Source organism: Lynx rufus, unplaced genomic scaffold (genome assembly GCF_022079265.1).
Source record: "Lynx rufus isolate CCGP_SWC_20201006 ecotype Redwood Valley unplaced genomic scaffold, mLynRuf1.p SCAF_2, whole genome shotgun sequence".
Lineage (NCBI taxonomy): Eukaryota > Metazoa > Chordata > Mammalia > Carnivora > Felidae > Lynx > Lynx rufus.
The window spans coordinates 90,229,552-90,248,491 of NW_025814834.1; the positions used below are offsets into that span (position 1 = coordinate 90,229,552).

Below are 18,940 nucleotides of genomic sequence, written 5' to 3' on the forward strand. Positions count from 1 at the left end.
TTGCAAATGCCACATATATTCCATATACTTTTTGAAATGGGAAATTTTAAGTATTACCCTAGTATGAATTTTCAACCACTTTCAAAAATCTTATCCATCTTAAATAAGAAGCAGTAGGGTATGGGGATCAGTAGGTCTGGCTTTGTTCCAGGTTACTCTCTAAACAGGTTGCTTTGCCACAGTATGGTTCAATGTTTTTATCTATAGAATGAGGTTTTTTATTTAATAAATGACTTTCTAACATTTCTTAAAGGAATTTAGCTGAGGTTGGAACTGGGAGAGAAGACTGTTTTATCAATTACTTCACCTACCCCTACTTATTCTTAGGACTACCTAGAGCACATTTTAAAATGCTTGTAATATGTTACATTATTCTCTGTTTTTTATTCTGGAACCATATTTGTAATTGTAAGAATTTGCAAAACCCAGATAGTAAACTCATGTAAATGGCTCTATTGATAACTGTCCCATAGGTAAAGTCCTTTTTTTAAGCTTCACAAACACATTCCTAGTGCATGTGTGGGGGCTGTCATAACTCCTATATTTACTTCTGATAATCGCCTCTGAAAACACATTGCCAAATGTCTATGAAGATTTGTATCACCAGCAGAAAAATTCAGAACCTTTCAAAGCAACAGTACTATATGTTTACCAAGTGCACAAAGCAATGTTGCTTTGTTTAGAGACTGGAAAGCAGTGTCCTGGTCAAGAGATGATATTTATAGGCAGAGTCTAGTTTTCAAAATAAATGTACTACAATTTGCATTGTCTGTGCTATAAATACTCACATTCATTAACAGAAATACTCTTTTTAGGTATTAAATATTGAAATGGCCATATTTGACCTTCTATTATGAATAACTTAAAAATATGTAGATGAGAGAGGGTGCCTGGGTGGCTCAGTTGTTTAAGTACCTGACTTTGACCTAGGTCGTGATCTCACAGTTTGTGAGTTTGAGTACCAAATCCGGTGAGTTCGAGTTCCACTTCGGGTGAACGTGAGTTCCTCTTTGGTTAAAACACAAGCCCCAGGGGAGCCCCGCTTTCTCTCTCTCACTCTCATCTCTCTTTCTCTGCCTCTCACCCACTTACGCCCCCCCACCTCAAAAAATATAGATGAGAGATGAGAGAGAGGAAGTTGTTGTTTTATTAAACCACATATTCTTTTTTTTTCTTTTTTTTTTCTTTTAAAAATTTTTTTTTTCAACGTTTATTTATTTTTGGGACAGAGAGAGACAGAGCATGAACGGGGGAGGGGCAGAGAGAGAGGGAGACACAGAATGGGAAACAGGCTCCAGGCTCTGAGCCATCAGCCCAGAGCCTGACGCGGGGCTCGAACTCACGGACCGCGAGATCGTGACCTGGCTGAAGTCGGACGCTTAACCGACTGCGCCAACCAGGCGCCCCTAAACCACATATTCTTAATCTATATGGAGAATGTGTATTATTTGAAGTGGATGCCTTTAGTCTCTAATGGCTTTAAGGATGCCTTTAGCCTCTTACTAATGGCTTTAAAGAAGAGCTCTAAATACAGCACTAATTTCTATATTCTCCATCTGTATTACATTCATTTCAATAAGTATACATTTAAGTGTCCCAGTGTACACTAATTCATTAAGGAAGGACATATAACTATTGTTTGGATATTTGATCAGTGTTTAAAAGATGTCCTCATATTATAGAGTCTCAGGTAGTAGCAGCTGAGATCTGGTATGCACTATGGCATATGCCAAATAGAAGAAATTTATTTTTTATTCCCTTCAAGGTTTCACTGATGGATAAACTTTTGGAAAAATTGTGTTCATATTGGAAAAAGTAAATTTTGAAATTCTATCATAATATTTGGAAATGTTGGCTATCCTTAGTGTTCTTGCCATTTCTTAATGCCTTTATTCATTTCAAACAATGGACTTTGGACCCATTTGCCTGAAATTTTATTTATAATACTGTTACCATTAAGTAGGGTTGTGTTAAAGAATAGGCAGGAAAAGTGTTCATGGAGGCAAATATTAAATGGAACATTTCGTACCCTATTGTAGATAGTTCTGAGGAAGTACTTATAAGAAAAAGAGGATTCTGCAATCAATAACACTGAAGGGGATGCATAATTACTGACAAAGAACAAATGTCTTTGGCCCTAAGGTTATATAAAGCACTTTCTTTTTGATGGGGTGTTGGTAGCTACAGCTACTGGCTCAGCAGTCATGCTCTGGAAATTAGTAGACTGTGGCCATTTTGCCACCCACCCAGTCTTCTCTGTCACTTCTCATAAACTAAAATCCATTATCCACCCACTTACTGACCACTGTCATGGATCTCCCACTTTCTTTGGCACATTAAACTACTTTCTTTCATCATCTAATTTTATTGTGTGTTTTCCAGCGTACATTTTCTTTAGCCTTAATCTCACCTCATTTTTTCAATGCTAAATGTTTCTCTCTTTTTCATTTCATCCTTTTGTTTTTGTTTGTTTGTTTGTTTGTTTGTTTTCATGCTCTCTTCCATTAATTTATGCCCTAGCTTCTCTACGTAGCTTGTTGTACATTATTTTTCTGGAATGGTGTGAGGGAAAATTGTTAGTATCAAGGTCTCTCAGAATAGAGGATTAGTGAGCATCCTGATCCTCTTTTCTGAAGACAGATGGTGTTTCATCAAGCTCAATAGTTTGTACCGTACTGCCTAGACAATGAGTGTCGTTGATTGTTTTTGATCTGGGAAGAGATATAAGAGATAAAAAATATGTGTGTACATTTCAGATGCCAGGGTGGCTCAGTCTGTTAAGCAACTGACCCTCGACTTTAGCTCAGCTCATGATCCCAGAGTCTTGGAATTGAGCCTTTCACTGGGCTCTGCCCTGACAACATGGAACCAGCTTGGGATTCTCTCTCTCCCTCTCTCTCTAACCCTCCCCTGTTCATGCTTGCCCTCTCTGTCTCTCTCTCAAGATAAATAAACTTAAAATGTAAATATATTTCATATATATTGAGATATATATATATATATATATATATGAAATACTACCTGGAGGGAGTTCTAGTTGGCCTACCTTTACTTTCATATACTTTCATGTACTTTCATATATATTGAGATATATATATATATATATGTATATATTATGTGTATATATATATATATATATATATATATATATATATATATGAAATACTACCTGGAGGGAGTTCTAGTTGGCCTACCTTTACTTCTTTGCCATGTTCCAAGTTCTAGAATGCAGACCTCTGTGGACTGAATCACCAAGGTTCTACATCTTCTGCCTTCAGGTTGAAATGAATCCATAGGAAACATTGACAGGAGATTAGAATGTGGATAGAGGAAGATGTTGGAATATTTATTTATTTCCTTTCCCTCTTGCTTACCCACAGTGGTTTGGCAGTGGCTGAGTTCCTCCACTAAATGACCACTGTTCTTATTGCATGGCTCTTTTCCACTAGCCATAGCTTTCACCAGGTTCTGGTAACAGACCTAAGCAAAAAAAAAATCCATCATCAGTACCTGACCATACCCATACTTCTGTAAATAATTCATTTATTCTTTTCAATTATCATTTAAAATTTATTTTCTATATGCAATAAGAAATCTGGCTGCTATAAAAGAGATAGGAAAAGGTTAAAAACAATAAAAAAAGTTGGAAAAATTTTGCAGTATTTCAGGAACTTGAGCCTTAGGATAATATCATCAAGAATCAGACAGTAGAAGTCTTAAAATACATTAAAAAAGAAAAAATGACAGAATTTCATGTTTTATCTAATATAATTGTTAACTTTACTTTAAAATTTTAAGAGATTAAATTTCTAAACCTAGTTGGTCATACACTGACAACTATTAGGGCATTTTCTTCCAAACAATGCATAAATTCTTTATACTCAAAAGGAAAAAAAAAATAGTAATGCTCAAGTGAATCTGTAATTTTGATGGTTAGTGGTTGCATTCTATGAACCCTGTTTTACTATAAAAAATATTGCTAAGGTTTTTTTAGTAATTTTTTAATGTTTATATAAGAAAAAGAGAGAGAGCGTATCTCTGGTGAAATTTCTATTTTAACCCATTGGGCAAAGTAGTGCTTAATCTGCCATTATCCCAATATTATATTCTACCTATAGCACCAACTATGACATTTTAACTCTACAAAAGATGGACACCGTAATTTGTGCATTTTGTTCTTAAGTATTTAAACTACATAAGTTGAAATACAAAATTAGAAAAATGTTATCTAGGAATACACTTGTTTAGCATGATGAATGCTATCGCAAAAAAAATGAATAATCAAGAGTATTGTAATAGAATAACTCTGTGAGGCATTGGTTAAGCCAAAAGCATATTCTGGATTTCCACCTTTTCTATTTGCCATAATTACCAGGAACATTAATAGGATAGCATCCAAACTGACTAAAAAGGAAAAACTCCAGGGGTGCCTGGGTGGCTCAGTCAGTTAAGCATCTGATTTCAGCTCAGGTCATGATCTCATAATTTGTGAGTTTGAGCCCCACATCAGGCTCTGCACTCACAGCGTGGAGCCTGCTTGGGATTCTCTCTCTCTCTCTCTCTCTCTCTCTCTCTCTCTCTCTCTCTCCCCCCTCCCTCCCTCCCTCCCTCCCTTCCTCCCTCCCTCTCTCTCTCCCTCTCTCTCTCTCTCTCTCTCTCTCTGCCCTTCCCCAACTTGAGCTTTCTCTCTCACTCAAAATAAATAAATAAACTTTAAAAAAAAGGAAAAACTCCATAAAGAGTATTCTTTGATTTATTTTTTTGCAAAACACCAACTTCTTTATTCTGAGAGATATAGTCTATAAGATAAAAATTAGGAGCCTAGTACTTGAGTGAAATGCTGGAAATAGTACAATAAATAAGGCTCTTATCCGGAATAGAGACTTAACTACAGAAAGCAGCTTTAAAATAGGCTTTAAGGATATAATAAATACCTGTTAAACTGCAGCCCACACAATAGTTCTATTTTTTCTGTCCTTTTTTTAATATATCTACTGAATACCTATAAACAAAAACTTCCTAAGTTTATTTTTCACATTTGTGTTTTAATTAAGCAAGTGCAGTCTTCTATATGACAATTGGTCACATTATTTTTCTCTTAAAAAGGATAGCCTTTATTGTTTTTAGCAAACATTGACTACTTTTTCCATAAACACAACCACATCTCAGTGAATTTGTTAAATGTTTCTTTCATGCCATCACATTCCATGTTTATATTTATATGGACTTATTATTATGAACTTATTATGAATTATATATGAATATATAGTTATATATGTAATAAATGTATTACAAATGTGCATGCATGTATTTTATAAATACATGTATACATATATGCATACATATTTACAAAGCAAAAATAAGTAAACAAATAAAGAGACAACCAAAAATAAGCAATTTTATTTTACTCATTCTAAATCAGAAAAGTTTCTTATACCAAAATATATGATGATTTGGCTTGGAACATCTCTTTTAATCTCAATGCGGCCTAAATTCAACATCTGTTGATGGAAAAACAAACATGGCATGCATTTATTTATACTTATCATTTAGCAGTTAATATATGGCAATTTTTTTTTTCACAGAAGCTTAAGCAAATAGTCAAGTAACTTGTTGTAGAGATTTAAGTCCTAAAGAAGAAATAAAGCATACTGCCAACTTGTGAGCTGAACTCCTAGAAAGGCAATATAAAAATATTTTGTTTGTTTATTTTGCTTTATTTTGTTTTGCTTGATTTTCATGGGCATTGTTTGTGGCTATTAAGTGAACTTTTCACCGTCTCTTAGAGAATAGATTGTTGGAGCTACTATAGTATTAGATGTATGGGAATGGATTTCATCTCGTTAACTCAAGTTGGTGTTTTTACTTTGTTTTCTCAAGAATAAATATTCTGGTGGTTGTATGTGATGCTGTTAGGGAAATAAACATGTTTGCCAAATGAGCAGTCCTGGAGCGGGCTTATAACGCCACTAGAGTGACATTCCTATTCTTTACGCCAATATCAAATAAGGGATTAAATCAAACAGATGGTCACTGTGGGAAAATGGGCTAATTTTCTTCACTTTGACCTTTTCTATATTCTCTGTACATTCAGCTATGTGCCATCCTTCTTCTGAAATAAGAGTTCACCTTTCTGATCTCCATAAATTTATATTGATTATCTGATAACAGAGATTTTTCTGGTGAGTAATCACTATAAGATTAGGGATAGTAAACTTGTCCAGTACTTAATTTTCCCCATGTCTGAAAATCACAGAAAAAAAATCACTTAATTTCAATCAAGTAATTAAGTAAACTGACTTTCATATGGAGCTTATGAAATTAGTCATTGCTTTATATACTTCTAGTAGCTTACTAAGGCTGCTATAACAAAATACACAAGCTGGGAGTCTTAAACAACAGCAGTTTACTTTTTCACAGTTCTGGAGGCTGGAAGTCCAAGACCAGGGTGGTGGCAGACTTGATTTGTTCTGAGGCCTCTTTTCTTGGCTTATAGATGGTCATCTTCTTCCTGTGTCTTCACATAACCTTTTCTCTGTATGTTACTCCCCTGGTGTCTGTTTCTCTCTTATAAGGACACTGGTCACATTGGATTAGGACCCCACTCTTTTCTGCCTCCAGATACAGTCATCCTGGGGGGAGGAGGAAGCAGTTCAGTCTATACCAACACTTTATCCTACTAGGCTGGCTTTCTTGAAAACAGTGCTAGTAGGTAAAGTGGCAAAGAACTCAACCGCCAGAGTCTGATTTAGATTTTCATTTACTTGTTTTTAATCCCCCTCTTTGGTCAAATTACTTAAATTTTCTAGATCTTAGCTTTCCCATCTGCAAAGTGAGATCTATCTACTATACAATAAAATTATGAATATTAAATAAGATATATAAAGTAGATATCGTATCACAGGGTTTCTCAACCTCAGAACTATTAATATTTGAGTGTGATCATTTTTTGTTTTGGGGCCAGAATTGCCTCCCCCTCCCACTGAGAGCTACACTGGCCAACTTCCTGGTATCAAAGTGCTTAACAAATGTCAGCCATAGTTACTTACTGAATAGTTACAAAAAACTACGCAACATTGGAGATGTTCATAGTCAAATTCTTACAATGACTCTACTTTTTATATATACATTAAATCTCTGGTGGACAGAGATTCTTTTAAAATGATGATTAATTTTTTGAGCCTGTATTTAATGATGAGATTATTTACTTTGCATCTAAGGAAATGTGAGTTGATCTTTCTGGGGGTTTCAACTTACTCTGCCAATTTTCATTTTATTTTGAAAATTTCCAAACATACATATATGTTGAGAGATTGTTATAATCACCCATCACCAAGATTAACCTGGTTTTTAACATTTTGCCACATTTGTTTTATCTTTCTGGAATGAATTTGTACACCTAAAGAGGGAAAATGGGAATAGTTTGTGTAAGTAACTCAGATATAATTCATTCTGGTAAAGTATCCTTTTCATCTTTCTATCCAATTCCACATATCATTGTAGCGATAGACTCCATGTCTGTAGGAATACACAGATCATTCAGTTTGAGTACTTGCATCAAAAGTGTACACATATGGATTTTGCTTGAGTTTTACTTCCTTCATAGGCATAGTATCTATTCTGAGATGGAGTTCTGGCTAGACCCTACAGTGATAGTCATCAGTGGTTTAACGTGTAATCTATTTGGAGGAGTCTCATCTTATTGCTTTTATTTTTCTCTGAGTGATAGTGAATTCTCTGACTACATTTGGCCCAGTTGAACAAAACTAACCAATTGTGCTTGAAATTTTGATAGTTTTTCAGTTACTACTCAGGAATATGCCATACATTAATTCTCAGCCATGAAAATCTGTTATCAAAAGGTACTTATTACTGGGCTTACAGTACCTTTTTTCATTAATGAACAGTTTCTCAGAATTTCTAATAGATCTGAAAATAAATATGGAGAAATATTGGAATGCGTGTGCAAATTAAGGAATTTCCATTTTTTTATTTATAGCTTTTGAAAATTTTTTGAAGAAAATTCTATCATATTTTAAAGTTACTTAATCTTAAATCACCAAACAAATTTATTATATCTCATGTACCTTTTAGGACCCTGGAATCTCTCGAATGAAAAATTCACATTTGTGATGCTCAATCTACTCTTCACATTTAAACCTAGTCCTATAATGAAAGTATAATTAGGAAATAATTTTAACCTGCAACTAAACAGTTTTATGACTGTTAAACCTGCCTAATACATTGTGGTCTGTCACACTTATTTTCCTTCATCCCTATGCCAGCTCATCTTGCATGTAGAAATATTCATAAAATCTCAGTGACTAAAAATAGTTTATAGTAGTCTTATAGTCACTTTATCTCCAAGGAGGTAAACATCTCATCCTGGATATATAATTTAATCAATTTGAAAGTGGGAGAAAACAGTACAACGACCTGTAGATTTAAGGATTTAAGTTGGGAAAAACTGGATGGATGGAGATATATATATATATATATATATATATATATATATATATATATAGAATGGTATTTCTTTCTGTTGAAGCCTCCATTATTTGTGAGCAGGATTGCATTCATTTCTTCCTAGTGGTCGAATCAGGCTAACTCTGAGCAAAGCAAACTCCTGTGCCAGATCCTGCATTCTCTTAACCGGTAATAAAGAACCTTGCTGGCCTGACAGGTTGTCACAGCAATTATTCACATGAAGTTCTGTAGCAGTTGTATCTGTCAGCCCATGTAGTATTGAATATTTTAACTGGCAGTCTTCCAAGACTGAACATTAATCTTACCATCTCCTATTACAGTCCCTAATCAAGATATTCCAGGGGTGATTGCACTAACATTGTTTGAAGACTACATCTACTGGACTGATGGGAAAACCAAGTCACTCAGCCGTGCCCATAAAACCTCTGGAGCAGACAGACTCTCACTGATTAACTCATGGCATGCCATCACAGATATCCAGGTGTATCATTCTTATAGACAACCTGATGGTAATTATTCTTTCCATGATTTCCATAAGCGCATCAACATCTTTTAGTAACATTCCATTTTTGTTTCCTCCATGGTTAAGTGTAAATTTATTTTTGAGAATGAGTACCAGATTTCATTATGTAGCATAATTGTATAGGATGAATTCAGTTGATATCAAATATGTCTATTAAGGAATATGATTAGAAACTCAATAATAGTACAGAGAATTATTAATTTTTTGAAACATTAAGTTGAAGTGACAATAATACATGTAGTTGGAGAAATAAAGAATGCATTCTTGAAATGATTTATTTACAAAATAGTCATAGGATCCTTACTTTCTGGAATGCTGGGTAAAAGGAATTATATTTAAGTATCTATGGGGCTCTAAAAATGAGGAATATATCAAATTTGCTTCAACATATGTCTAGTAGGAATTCTATCAGGCCTTATGGAATAAATATTTGATTATTTTGCTTAAAACACTATTTGGCTTAGAAAACAAGGCCACTACACTATTAGTTGTAGCTCATTGTTCCATTGTTTTATTTTACATTTATATTTCGAAACATATGTTTGTCTTCATCCAAAATGCTTTTAGTCTGTATTTTTCTGATGGACAAGTTTTTTCTACTAAAATGCTTGTTTTTGTGAAATGTAGCCTTAAAGTTTTTTAATGGCAAAATTAATGCCATTGGACAATGAGTAAAATTTATCATAAAATACAATTATATTTATGACCTTGATGAATTCTTGATTATAAAATTCTACAACCTATCTCTGATCCCATGCTATATTATTGGTCTTGATTATTCTGTTTTGTTGTTTCTTTCTCATCTATAGTCTCTAAACATCTCTGCATGATTAATAATGGCGGTTGCAGTCATCTGTGCCTCTTAGCCCCCGGAAAGACTCACACCTGTGCATGTCCCACCAACTTCTATCTTGCAGCTGACAACAGGACTTGCTTATCCAACTGCACAGCCAGTCAGGTCAGTAGAGGTCTAGAAATCATTTCATGGGGTGTATTATCGAGCTGTTAGAAAGATTTTGCCTGAACTTTGTTTATTGGCTTAAACCATTTTGAAATGTCATTTTTTCGTTGTTGTTTAGCATAACATTTTATACATCATATAGAGGGGTCACAGAGTAAGGGAAAAGCAATCAGTGTATATCATTAGAATGAGACCTTAGGAAATAGATGAAAAAGAGAAACGAAATCAAACCTGAAAACCATTTTTACACAGCTCATCACAGAACAGTGGTTCAGATCATGAGTGGCCATAACAGAACCATATTTGATGAAGGCAAGGTGGTTGAGGCATAGCTATATGCAGCTTAAACAAAGAAAAAATTCTCCCTAGATAATCTGCTCTATCACCATCTCTGCTCCTCTCCCATTCCTCAGAGCAAGTGATGTGGAAAAGATGAATTAGACAAAAAGTAGGTTTCTAGATATTTCTATTGAAATATTATATGATCTAAATAATTTCATTCTAAAACCTCTTTTTCTTCAGCATGTAATTGTTTTCAGTAAAGGCATTAAAATTTCTACTCGATAGTAGTTGCATGAACTTAACATTATTACTTTCAAATTTTAGGTAACAGTCATATGACATTATAAGATTTAATTTTGTTATATTTGAGTCATTCTGTTATTTAAGATAAAATTGTCAAAGAAACTATGATTTTTTTAAAATTACTAAATTTGTTCTTGGAATTCTGTGTCTTGAATTTGCTAGTTTTCTAATTCTAGCAGTTAATTCATGGCACAACACTGAATTTCTCTCAGGATGTGCTTATTTTCAGAATGGAGAGGCTAATACGAGTTCACCCAGCTTCTCAAGTTATCACTATGAGTATCACCATTAAAAAATGGTATAAATGCAGAAGACCAGACCACTTTGAGGAAGGCAGTATGTGTGGAGGTTAAGGCACATACACTGAAGCCAGATTCACTGTGACTGTAACCCTGACTCTGCTTAAATTGGCTGAATTTATCCTGGGTTTGTTATTTAGACTGTTGATGCCTCAGTTTTCTCATATTTTAAATGGAAATGTAATATATCCAGGCCACTATTTTGGCGATTCAATGGAAAAAGTCTTGGAACACAGTAAGTGCTGTTATTGCCCTTGCCCTGTAGTGAGTGCAACCAAAATGTATTTAAGGGATTTGTCCAAGTAGTGTCAGCTGCCATCAGGAGGTTCTGATGTGTAATTGGAAGCACAGGTCACAGTTTCTTCTTTCTTTACAAAGTGTGTTCTAATTATAGTCCCCTGTTTGTGTAACTAAAATACATTATCTTTAGAGAACTAGATATTTAAGTCACAGTGAGACATGAAATAAGCAACTAATTATTCCTAGAGAGAAAATTTAAGGGAGAAATCACAGGTTTTTAAATATTTTTTTTCATGTTTATTTATTTTTGAGAGAGAGAGGCAGAGAGAGAGAGGGAGACGGAGAACCTGAAGCAGGCTCCAGGCTCTGAGCAGTCAGCACAGAGCCAGACGTGGGACTCAAAGTCAAGAACTGTGACATAATGATGTGAGCCAAAGTCGATGCTTAACTGACTGAGCCAACCTGGCACCCGGTTTTTAAATATTTTTATATATAACTCCTGTTAGTGCTGTTTACTTTAGACAAATCTCCTGCTTAAACTCCAGGTTATTCTGAAGTAACCTCCGGTCCTTTGTTCTGGAGTGGTTCATGAGTCACTCTATTGAGGTAACACTGGTCTTAGGTGACTTGGTAGAAATGATGCCTGCCTACCCTACTTCTAGTGTGAAGAGCCTCAGGAGCCAGCCAGAAATAGAGTAAAGCCAAAGGCTGCCTGACACCCAGAGGAATACCTCAAATAGTAGGACATAGGGAGTCAAACATCAGCTTTTATATAATCATAAAAGGGATAAAACCTTTCAAATTATTATATAAGATAACCTATAGTTATACTTACTCACTGACAAAAAAATCAGATCAATGAAATGAATACCCAGAAAAAAATTACTCATGTAATTAAATTATTTCCCAGTTTGGTATCAATGGTGACATGATGAAAATATTTATAACTTTAAAATACCCCAATAGTGTTTTTACATGAAATTTTTTAAAAATTCAAGAACAAGACAGAACAACAGTGAACCAAATTGTGGGTCCAATATCTTTGTTGTCAGCAGTACTTCCTGAAAAGAAGAGTCATCACTTATTTTTTTTCATTTTTATGAAAAACTTAATGAAGAACTATTAATGCAATCCCTTAGTGGTTATCCCAGCAAGTCTTATGGTTTATGCAACCATTTGCTGCTGATTTTTTCCTGATGCAGTGAGAAAAGAAAAGAAACTATCGACTGTACACTTCTTGCAGAGAAGTCGGTTCATAGAAACACAATTTTTAGTGAGGTTTGAAATTGAAGTGAAGCAAATAATATAGACATTTTAGAATCATACTATTAAACATTCTGACCAAAATGTTACATTTTAAATTTATCTTACCCAAAGATTTTTATTTTTTAACGTCTAATGAATGCAACCAAAGATATATCCCTTGAATGATACTGATTTTTAGAAAAATAAAATAGACAATTCATACCAGTAAGATTTCTATTAGAATTTGAAATGAACATGAAAATCTATTAAAAAATCAAGATTAAATCCAATTCTTATATCATTTATTACTTCAAATATTAAATTTAAATTATTTTTATTTCCTAATAAAGAATTAATTAAAAATAGCTTTACTTATTTTTTAAATGGAGACTTTCTCTATCACAAGTAAACTTCACTTGTGTATGCAGGATTTGCATTTTATACTTGTATCCATTTTAATCGACGTGTATTTAGTAGTTTCTTTATAGCTTCTTCTTGTGGGTGATAATTGCAGTTTGCAATTTATTTTATGAAGATATTAGTCTTGGAGAACATTTACCATGAAGAATGTTTTATATTTATATTTAGCATTTATCTTTTTTAAGTTACTGTATTTAAGTATGAGAAAAATGAAGCCCAGACACAAAATAGAAGAAATCGTCCACTGAGGGTAATGAATAAAATGTTGATTAGCATAAAAAATAACATCATAAGTATATTTTACCCTGGCCTTCTCTTAGCTCAAAACCTTTTTATGTTCTTATTAAAAAGGAAATGGCAAGAACAATCGTCATATCATATATAATTCCAACAGTTGGTGTTTATTTAAATCAGGCATATGTAGTGAGTTTTAAAATACGTATTTTAGATATTTTCAAATCTTGATTGGGGAGACTATGAATATACTCAGGAGGTATGAAATCCTCTTACTAATGTACTTTGATATACTGTAATGACTGGAAATGTTTAATGTTCAGGGCAATTGCTTTCAGAGTTAGCCTTATATCCCCAGACAGTCACTATCTATAAAGGTAATATTTTTCCTGTGGTAATTTATGAAAACCACCACAGACATGACCACAGGCTAGGCAAATACGAGAAAATCAGTTGAACAGTCAGCTCTTGCCTTGGATTCACAGTACTCTATTCCCTCCCATATTGCTACTGGGGAAAAAAATCACTATCTTATTTAAGAAAATAATGTAAATCTGCCTTTAATCAACTTCATGATCTCCAAAGAACTTCAGCAAAGGCTAGCATCAAATTCTCTCTTACTTGAAGAAAGTAATAGTATTTTCTTTTCTTTTTCAAGTTTATTTATTTCGAGAGAGAATGTGTAGAATGCACGCAGGGGAGGGCCAGAGAGAGGGAGGGATGGAGAGAGAAAATCCCAGCAGGCTCCATGCTGTCAGACAGTGGCGAGCCTAAGGTGGGATTTGAATTCAGAACTGTGAGATCATGACCTGAGCCTAAATCAAGAGTCCAACACTTAACCAACTGAACCACCCAGGCGCCCCAATACTTTTAGCTTACTAATAATCCAATTCATTCAACAAAATTAAACCTAGGCTGTAGTTCTCTCTGTTACATATCTGTCTGGCATACAGCACGCTAAGATAAATGTCACCTTGCGTTCAGGTCACTCACATGAGAATTACAACAGAAACACTTCAGAAAGAAAACTAATAAGTTTTAGAAAATTATCAAACTAATATTTTCAATTCCAGATAAATTTTGTATACATGCTTTTCCCTGAATTTCTGTTGAAATAAAGACAAAAATAATTTGATAGTGCTGGAAAAAATTTGCTAAACTTTATCTATTGCTTGGTTTTAATACTGTAAATTTTTACTGCCAATTATTTTAGATACATGTATGCTTTATATGTAAAGTGTGATTTTCTTTAGTTTCTTTTATTTTATGAGAATAAAATAACCCCTGTTTCAGGATGAGAATTGGAATTCCATTCACCTTTTAATAAAAAAAAATCCAATAACAACCTTCTGAAATATATTTCTAGCAAAAAAGTTACTTGTGTGCTAAATAGCTTATAAGTAAATGCTATCATACAACATTTTCAACTAGTTTCTCTATTGTTAATCTTTCACTTGATGGTTTGTGACAAAAAAAAAAGGAGTTAAAAAGAAACATTGTTTAAGTAATAGAATTGTTATTTTCCTTATAATTTTTAACTATTTTAAATGGAAAGGATGATAGAACAAATAAAATACATTAATAAATATGTCAGTGAATAGTGTTTGAATAAGTGTTGAATAATATAATATTCAAAAAATTAATATTCAGCAAAAAAATCTGTTACAACCTTATTTTTTTACCTTTCTTTTTTGACATGCCACTGTTAATTTTAAATTAGATACATTTATTATTTGCTAGGTTCTTTGCCAGGCTTTGTAGAGGAAGATGTAATACGGGGTGGTAAGTCATTGACCAAAATAGCCTTAATATTCCTCAACTTGAGATGGTTTCTTCCTGATCGTAGTCCCCTGAATCACTTTTCTTACAGCTCTTACCTTAGAAAACTTATAATTGTGAATTATTTCTCTGCCCCTTTGAGATGTAAATTTTCTCCCAGCCTCCTGCCAGTTTTATAGCCCAGCAATATCTTCCTCAAGGACCTGGGAACCACCCCATAGAAATTTAATCATCAAGGGGTACCAGGGTCTCAGTTGGTTAAGCATCCGACTTCGGCTCAGGTCATGATATCATGGTTCATGAGTTCAAGCCCTGCACTGGGTTCTATGCTGACAGCTCAGATCCTTGATCCTGCTTCAGATCCTGTATCTCCCTCCCTCTCTGCTCCAACCACCCCCCACCCCACTCATGCTCATGCTCTATCTCTCAAAAATGAATAAGCTTAAAAAAATTTTTTTTAAATGTAATCATCACAAAAGATAGTCCAAGCCTGTCTCAGTCTCTGTTGGAAGGTAGGAGCCCAGTTTTGATAAGTACCACCAAGCAGATAGTCTACTCATGTTGACTATACTCTTCCATTAGTTTATCCCTTAGGTTAAACCCATTACCTGCATTTTGTGTCAGTGAAGTTCAGTGCAATCTCTCTCCTCTATTGCCATAGTCTTAAATAAAGTCTTCCTTGCCTATTTAACTTTCTAGTGCAATTTTTGTACCTATTTTTTAGTTATGACAATTTATTTTATTTATCCTAAAAGATCATGTGTATTTATTAAGAATTTTGAAAACTGAAAAAAACTTTACTGGTTTTAAGTACTTTAAAGAAGTGCCCTTAAAATTTATGTGGACAGATATTGATTATGGCTAAAGGCTGTGTGTTCAGAAAATTCCATGAAATCACAGCATGACAGTGCTGGAAAGGATCATCCAGATTATCTTAAGCTCCTCATTTGGAGACTAAGGAACAGAGACAGATTGATATTAATCAAATTGTCTAAGATTGCTAAGAAAATGCAATTCAATTATCTTAAATCAAATTAACTAAATTCAACTTTTCAATTAACTCTGGATACCTTTTCCTAATATTTCTATGGATTTTTATCCATGTTCATCATTTGGCAAGCTTCTTCTAAGGGCCTAGGTAATAAATATTTTAAGTTTGCTGGCCATGTAGTCTCTGTAGCAACTACATCACTGTTGTTATGGTACAAGAGCAGTCATAGATAATATGTAAATGGGTAAGCTTGTCTGTGCTCTGGAAATCCCGGGAGGTTTTCCTGAACATTGTGCTTTCCTGGCAGATCATTTTGTTGCTTGTTGTGCATTTATTCCTTATTGTGGAATGCTCTAAGACCACCACAGTTCACATTTGTATCAAGAGAGTAGGTTAGGCTGCTTAGCCCTGGTGAGTTTTTAAATATTTATTGTATATGGTGATAGGGTTCTTCAACCTTTCTTCGTTTCCTTTTTTCTTTTTTTAAGTTTCGTTGCAAAACTGATAAATGTATTCCATTCTGGTGGAAATGTGACACTGTGGATGACTGTGGCGACGGATCTGATGAACCTGATGACTGTCGTGAGTACATCAGTGAATGTAGGAATTTAGAATTAAGAGTTCCTCAAATCCCAGTTCTTGAAAATTAAAGCAAGACCTTAAATATTTCCTTATGATGCTTTTCCAAAATCTTTAAAAATGTAACAAAAATTGTTAAAATATCTTGGGTATGTCTCTGTTAACTATTGCATTTAGAATGATGCTGTCAGTAATTTGTGTTATTGTTTTGTCTTAAAATTTCTTACTTGTAGTATAATTACACTCATGTAGTGATCAGTATAGTAACATTCAGCATGATTTTGACTGGATATGTCACCAAATTAGAAGCAAACCTGGGCAAGTTTTTAGAATTCCACTCAATAATTAAAATCTTACTTTAAGGGATTAATCTTTCAATTTTTCTGACAGTATTAAAATACTGAAAATTCCTTAAAAGTGAGATTTTTCCAATATAAATCATTAGTTTGTTCTTTAGCAATTTAGTATGCTCTTATTAGTTGCCTTAAAATGACTACCAATTATATTTTGACTCAAACTGTAATTGGCACGGTTAGGTGTCATATACATACATACATACATACATACATACATACATACATACATATATGTGCACATGTGTTTGTATATGTGTGTGTGTGTGTGTGTGTGTGTGTGTGTGTGTGTGTGTGTGTATAGGGCACATGTATCTACATATACATTTAGGTATCACTGGTAACTTCGGTTGTAACGGACACAGAATAAACTTTGTCTTGATAGACTTTTATAGTTCACTCCATGGGTCACTCCAATACTGTCCTGTCAAGTTAGAGGCTTTTAGTCAATCATGATTCCCTCAAATCTCAGTGGATAGTTGCCATGATTTGGCCTTGACAATTGAGTTCAAGATCCTTAGGCTTGCACTAAAGAAAGACAGTAAACTGTCTTAGTAAAAACTAGTTGCTTTCTGATGTAGAACTTTCCACCACATAATTACAAAACTGTTTTAAACTTAGGGTATCTAGATAGTTACTTAGATGAGATGGATTCCATCTCTTTGGGCACTACCAAGTGTATAAAACATTTGAAGTTGTTTCACATCGTTCATTTTAATCTTTGAAAGCAAGAAACTGTATATTCAAGGAAAAAGAAAAAAGATACAGAAGTCATTGGTTTTCTAATAGTCTCTTCATGTTTCTGGAATGTCCATTGGTCTTTGAGTTTTTAATACAGTTTTTGTTTTCACTATGATAGGCAATATATGAAAGTAATATCTGTGTGAGATAGGTATGCTATTATGCCTGAATTATTCTTTTTTAAAGTTATTGAATTAAAAGGACTATTAAAGAAACAAGAAATTACATTGCTGAACAACCAAGATTTACTAATTAAAAGGAAGTTATTAATTTCCCTGTGATAAAGTAAATTTTCCTACAATATGGTAATTTAATGCATCTTACTTTGTAATTTATAGAAATAAAGGAGAATGAATATGTTAAATCAGTCCTCATATTAAGATGACCTCCCCTGCCCAGATTCACTAATATGTTCTCTAAGGAAATACCACCATAATGACCTACAGTTACAGTCAGTGGCACCCAATGCTGTCCGTTCTAAAATATCTGCATCTCCTGAGTTCCAATTTTAATCTTGACTGGAATATCATGCTATCACCATACTGATATGAAAAATTAACCAAAGATTTAGTATAGTAATTTTTTCACATTTACACACTTTCAGACTGCATGGTGAACAAATATAACTTTAATGTCTTTTGAGGGGAACCAAAGAGACATCTGGTATCTGAGAGTCTCTGCATCATCCTTATCCTGGTTAAATACCAATTCAACATGTTTTTATTGGTGACATTATCTCTGTGATCTTTTAGTAAATGATCTTTTACTTGGAGTCGACGGGTTAACAGCACCGAACATCTGTAGGCATGAAGCTTTATTTTAAGAGTTATGGTGAGGTGGAGAGTGATGTACATGAGTCTGTGGAGTGTTTAGAATTCATTTGTGAATAGCTGCATCATCAAAATTTGCACGGACTAGGTTGCTGGCAATATCTATAATTTCACCTGAAAAGGCTGGAAAGCTTAATCCCAGCTTCACCTACTTGCAAACTTCAATAGTGTTATTTAAATAAATGTGTTTAAGAGTGATGCGTCATGAATTCTCTGGCATCATAAGTTTGTAATTACATTTTCCAGACCATTCTAGAGACATATTTAAAAGTCAGATGGCTTCCCAGTTATTTCCCAGGCATGAAACTCCTCTGATAGTTGTAACCCTTCTTATGGGAAGGTTGGTTCAGTAGCAAAGGAGTATTCAAGAAAATCATATATGAAGCAACAGGAAATAGAGGAAATTCACATGTTTAGAATGTGAGAAAATTAAGTATCACACAGTTTAAACACCTAGTGTAATTAACTAATAAATGTTACAGATTGGAGTTAAATTACTTTAAACATTTCAGAACTCACTTCTATAGAAGTCAAGCATATATTGAGTTATTTTGTAATGTTAAGGAAATTTTTAATTGTAAATATAAAAGCATACTTAATGTTCCGAAGAACATTTAAAATATCACTTATTAGTATTTGGTTGACTTATTTGAACAACTAAGCAGCATATTAA

General features: G+C 33.8%; 1 protein-coding gene across 1 annotated transcript in view; it reads left to right on the forward strand.

Annotated features, from left to right (window-relative positions):
• The window catches only part of LRP1B (LDL receptor related protein 1B), a 1,918,909-nt gene that overhangs the window by 1,688,097 nt on the left and 211,872 nt on the right, over positions 1-18,940 (forward strand). Inside the window, exons 61-63 of the mRNA XM_047084146.1 lie at positions 8,808-8,996; positions 9,820-9,968; positions 16,253-16,346. Coding sequence (XP_046940102.1) covers positions 8,808-8,996; positions 9,820-9,968; positions 16,253-16,346 — 432 coding nt within the window. The remainder of the gene's footprint in view (positions 1-8,807; positions 8,997-9,819; positions 9,969-16,252; positions 16,347-18,940) is intronic.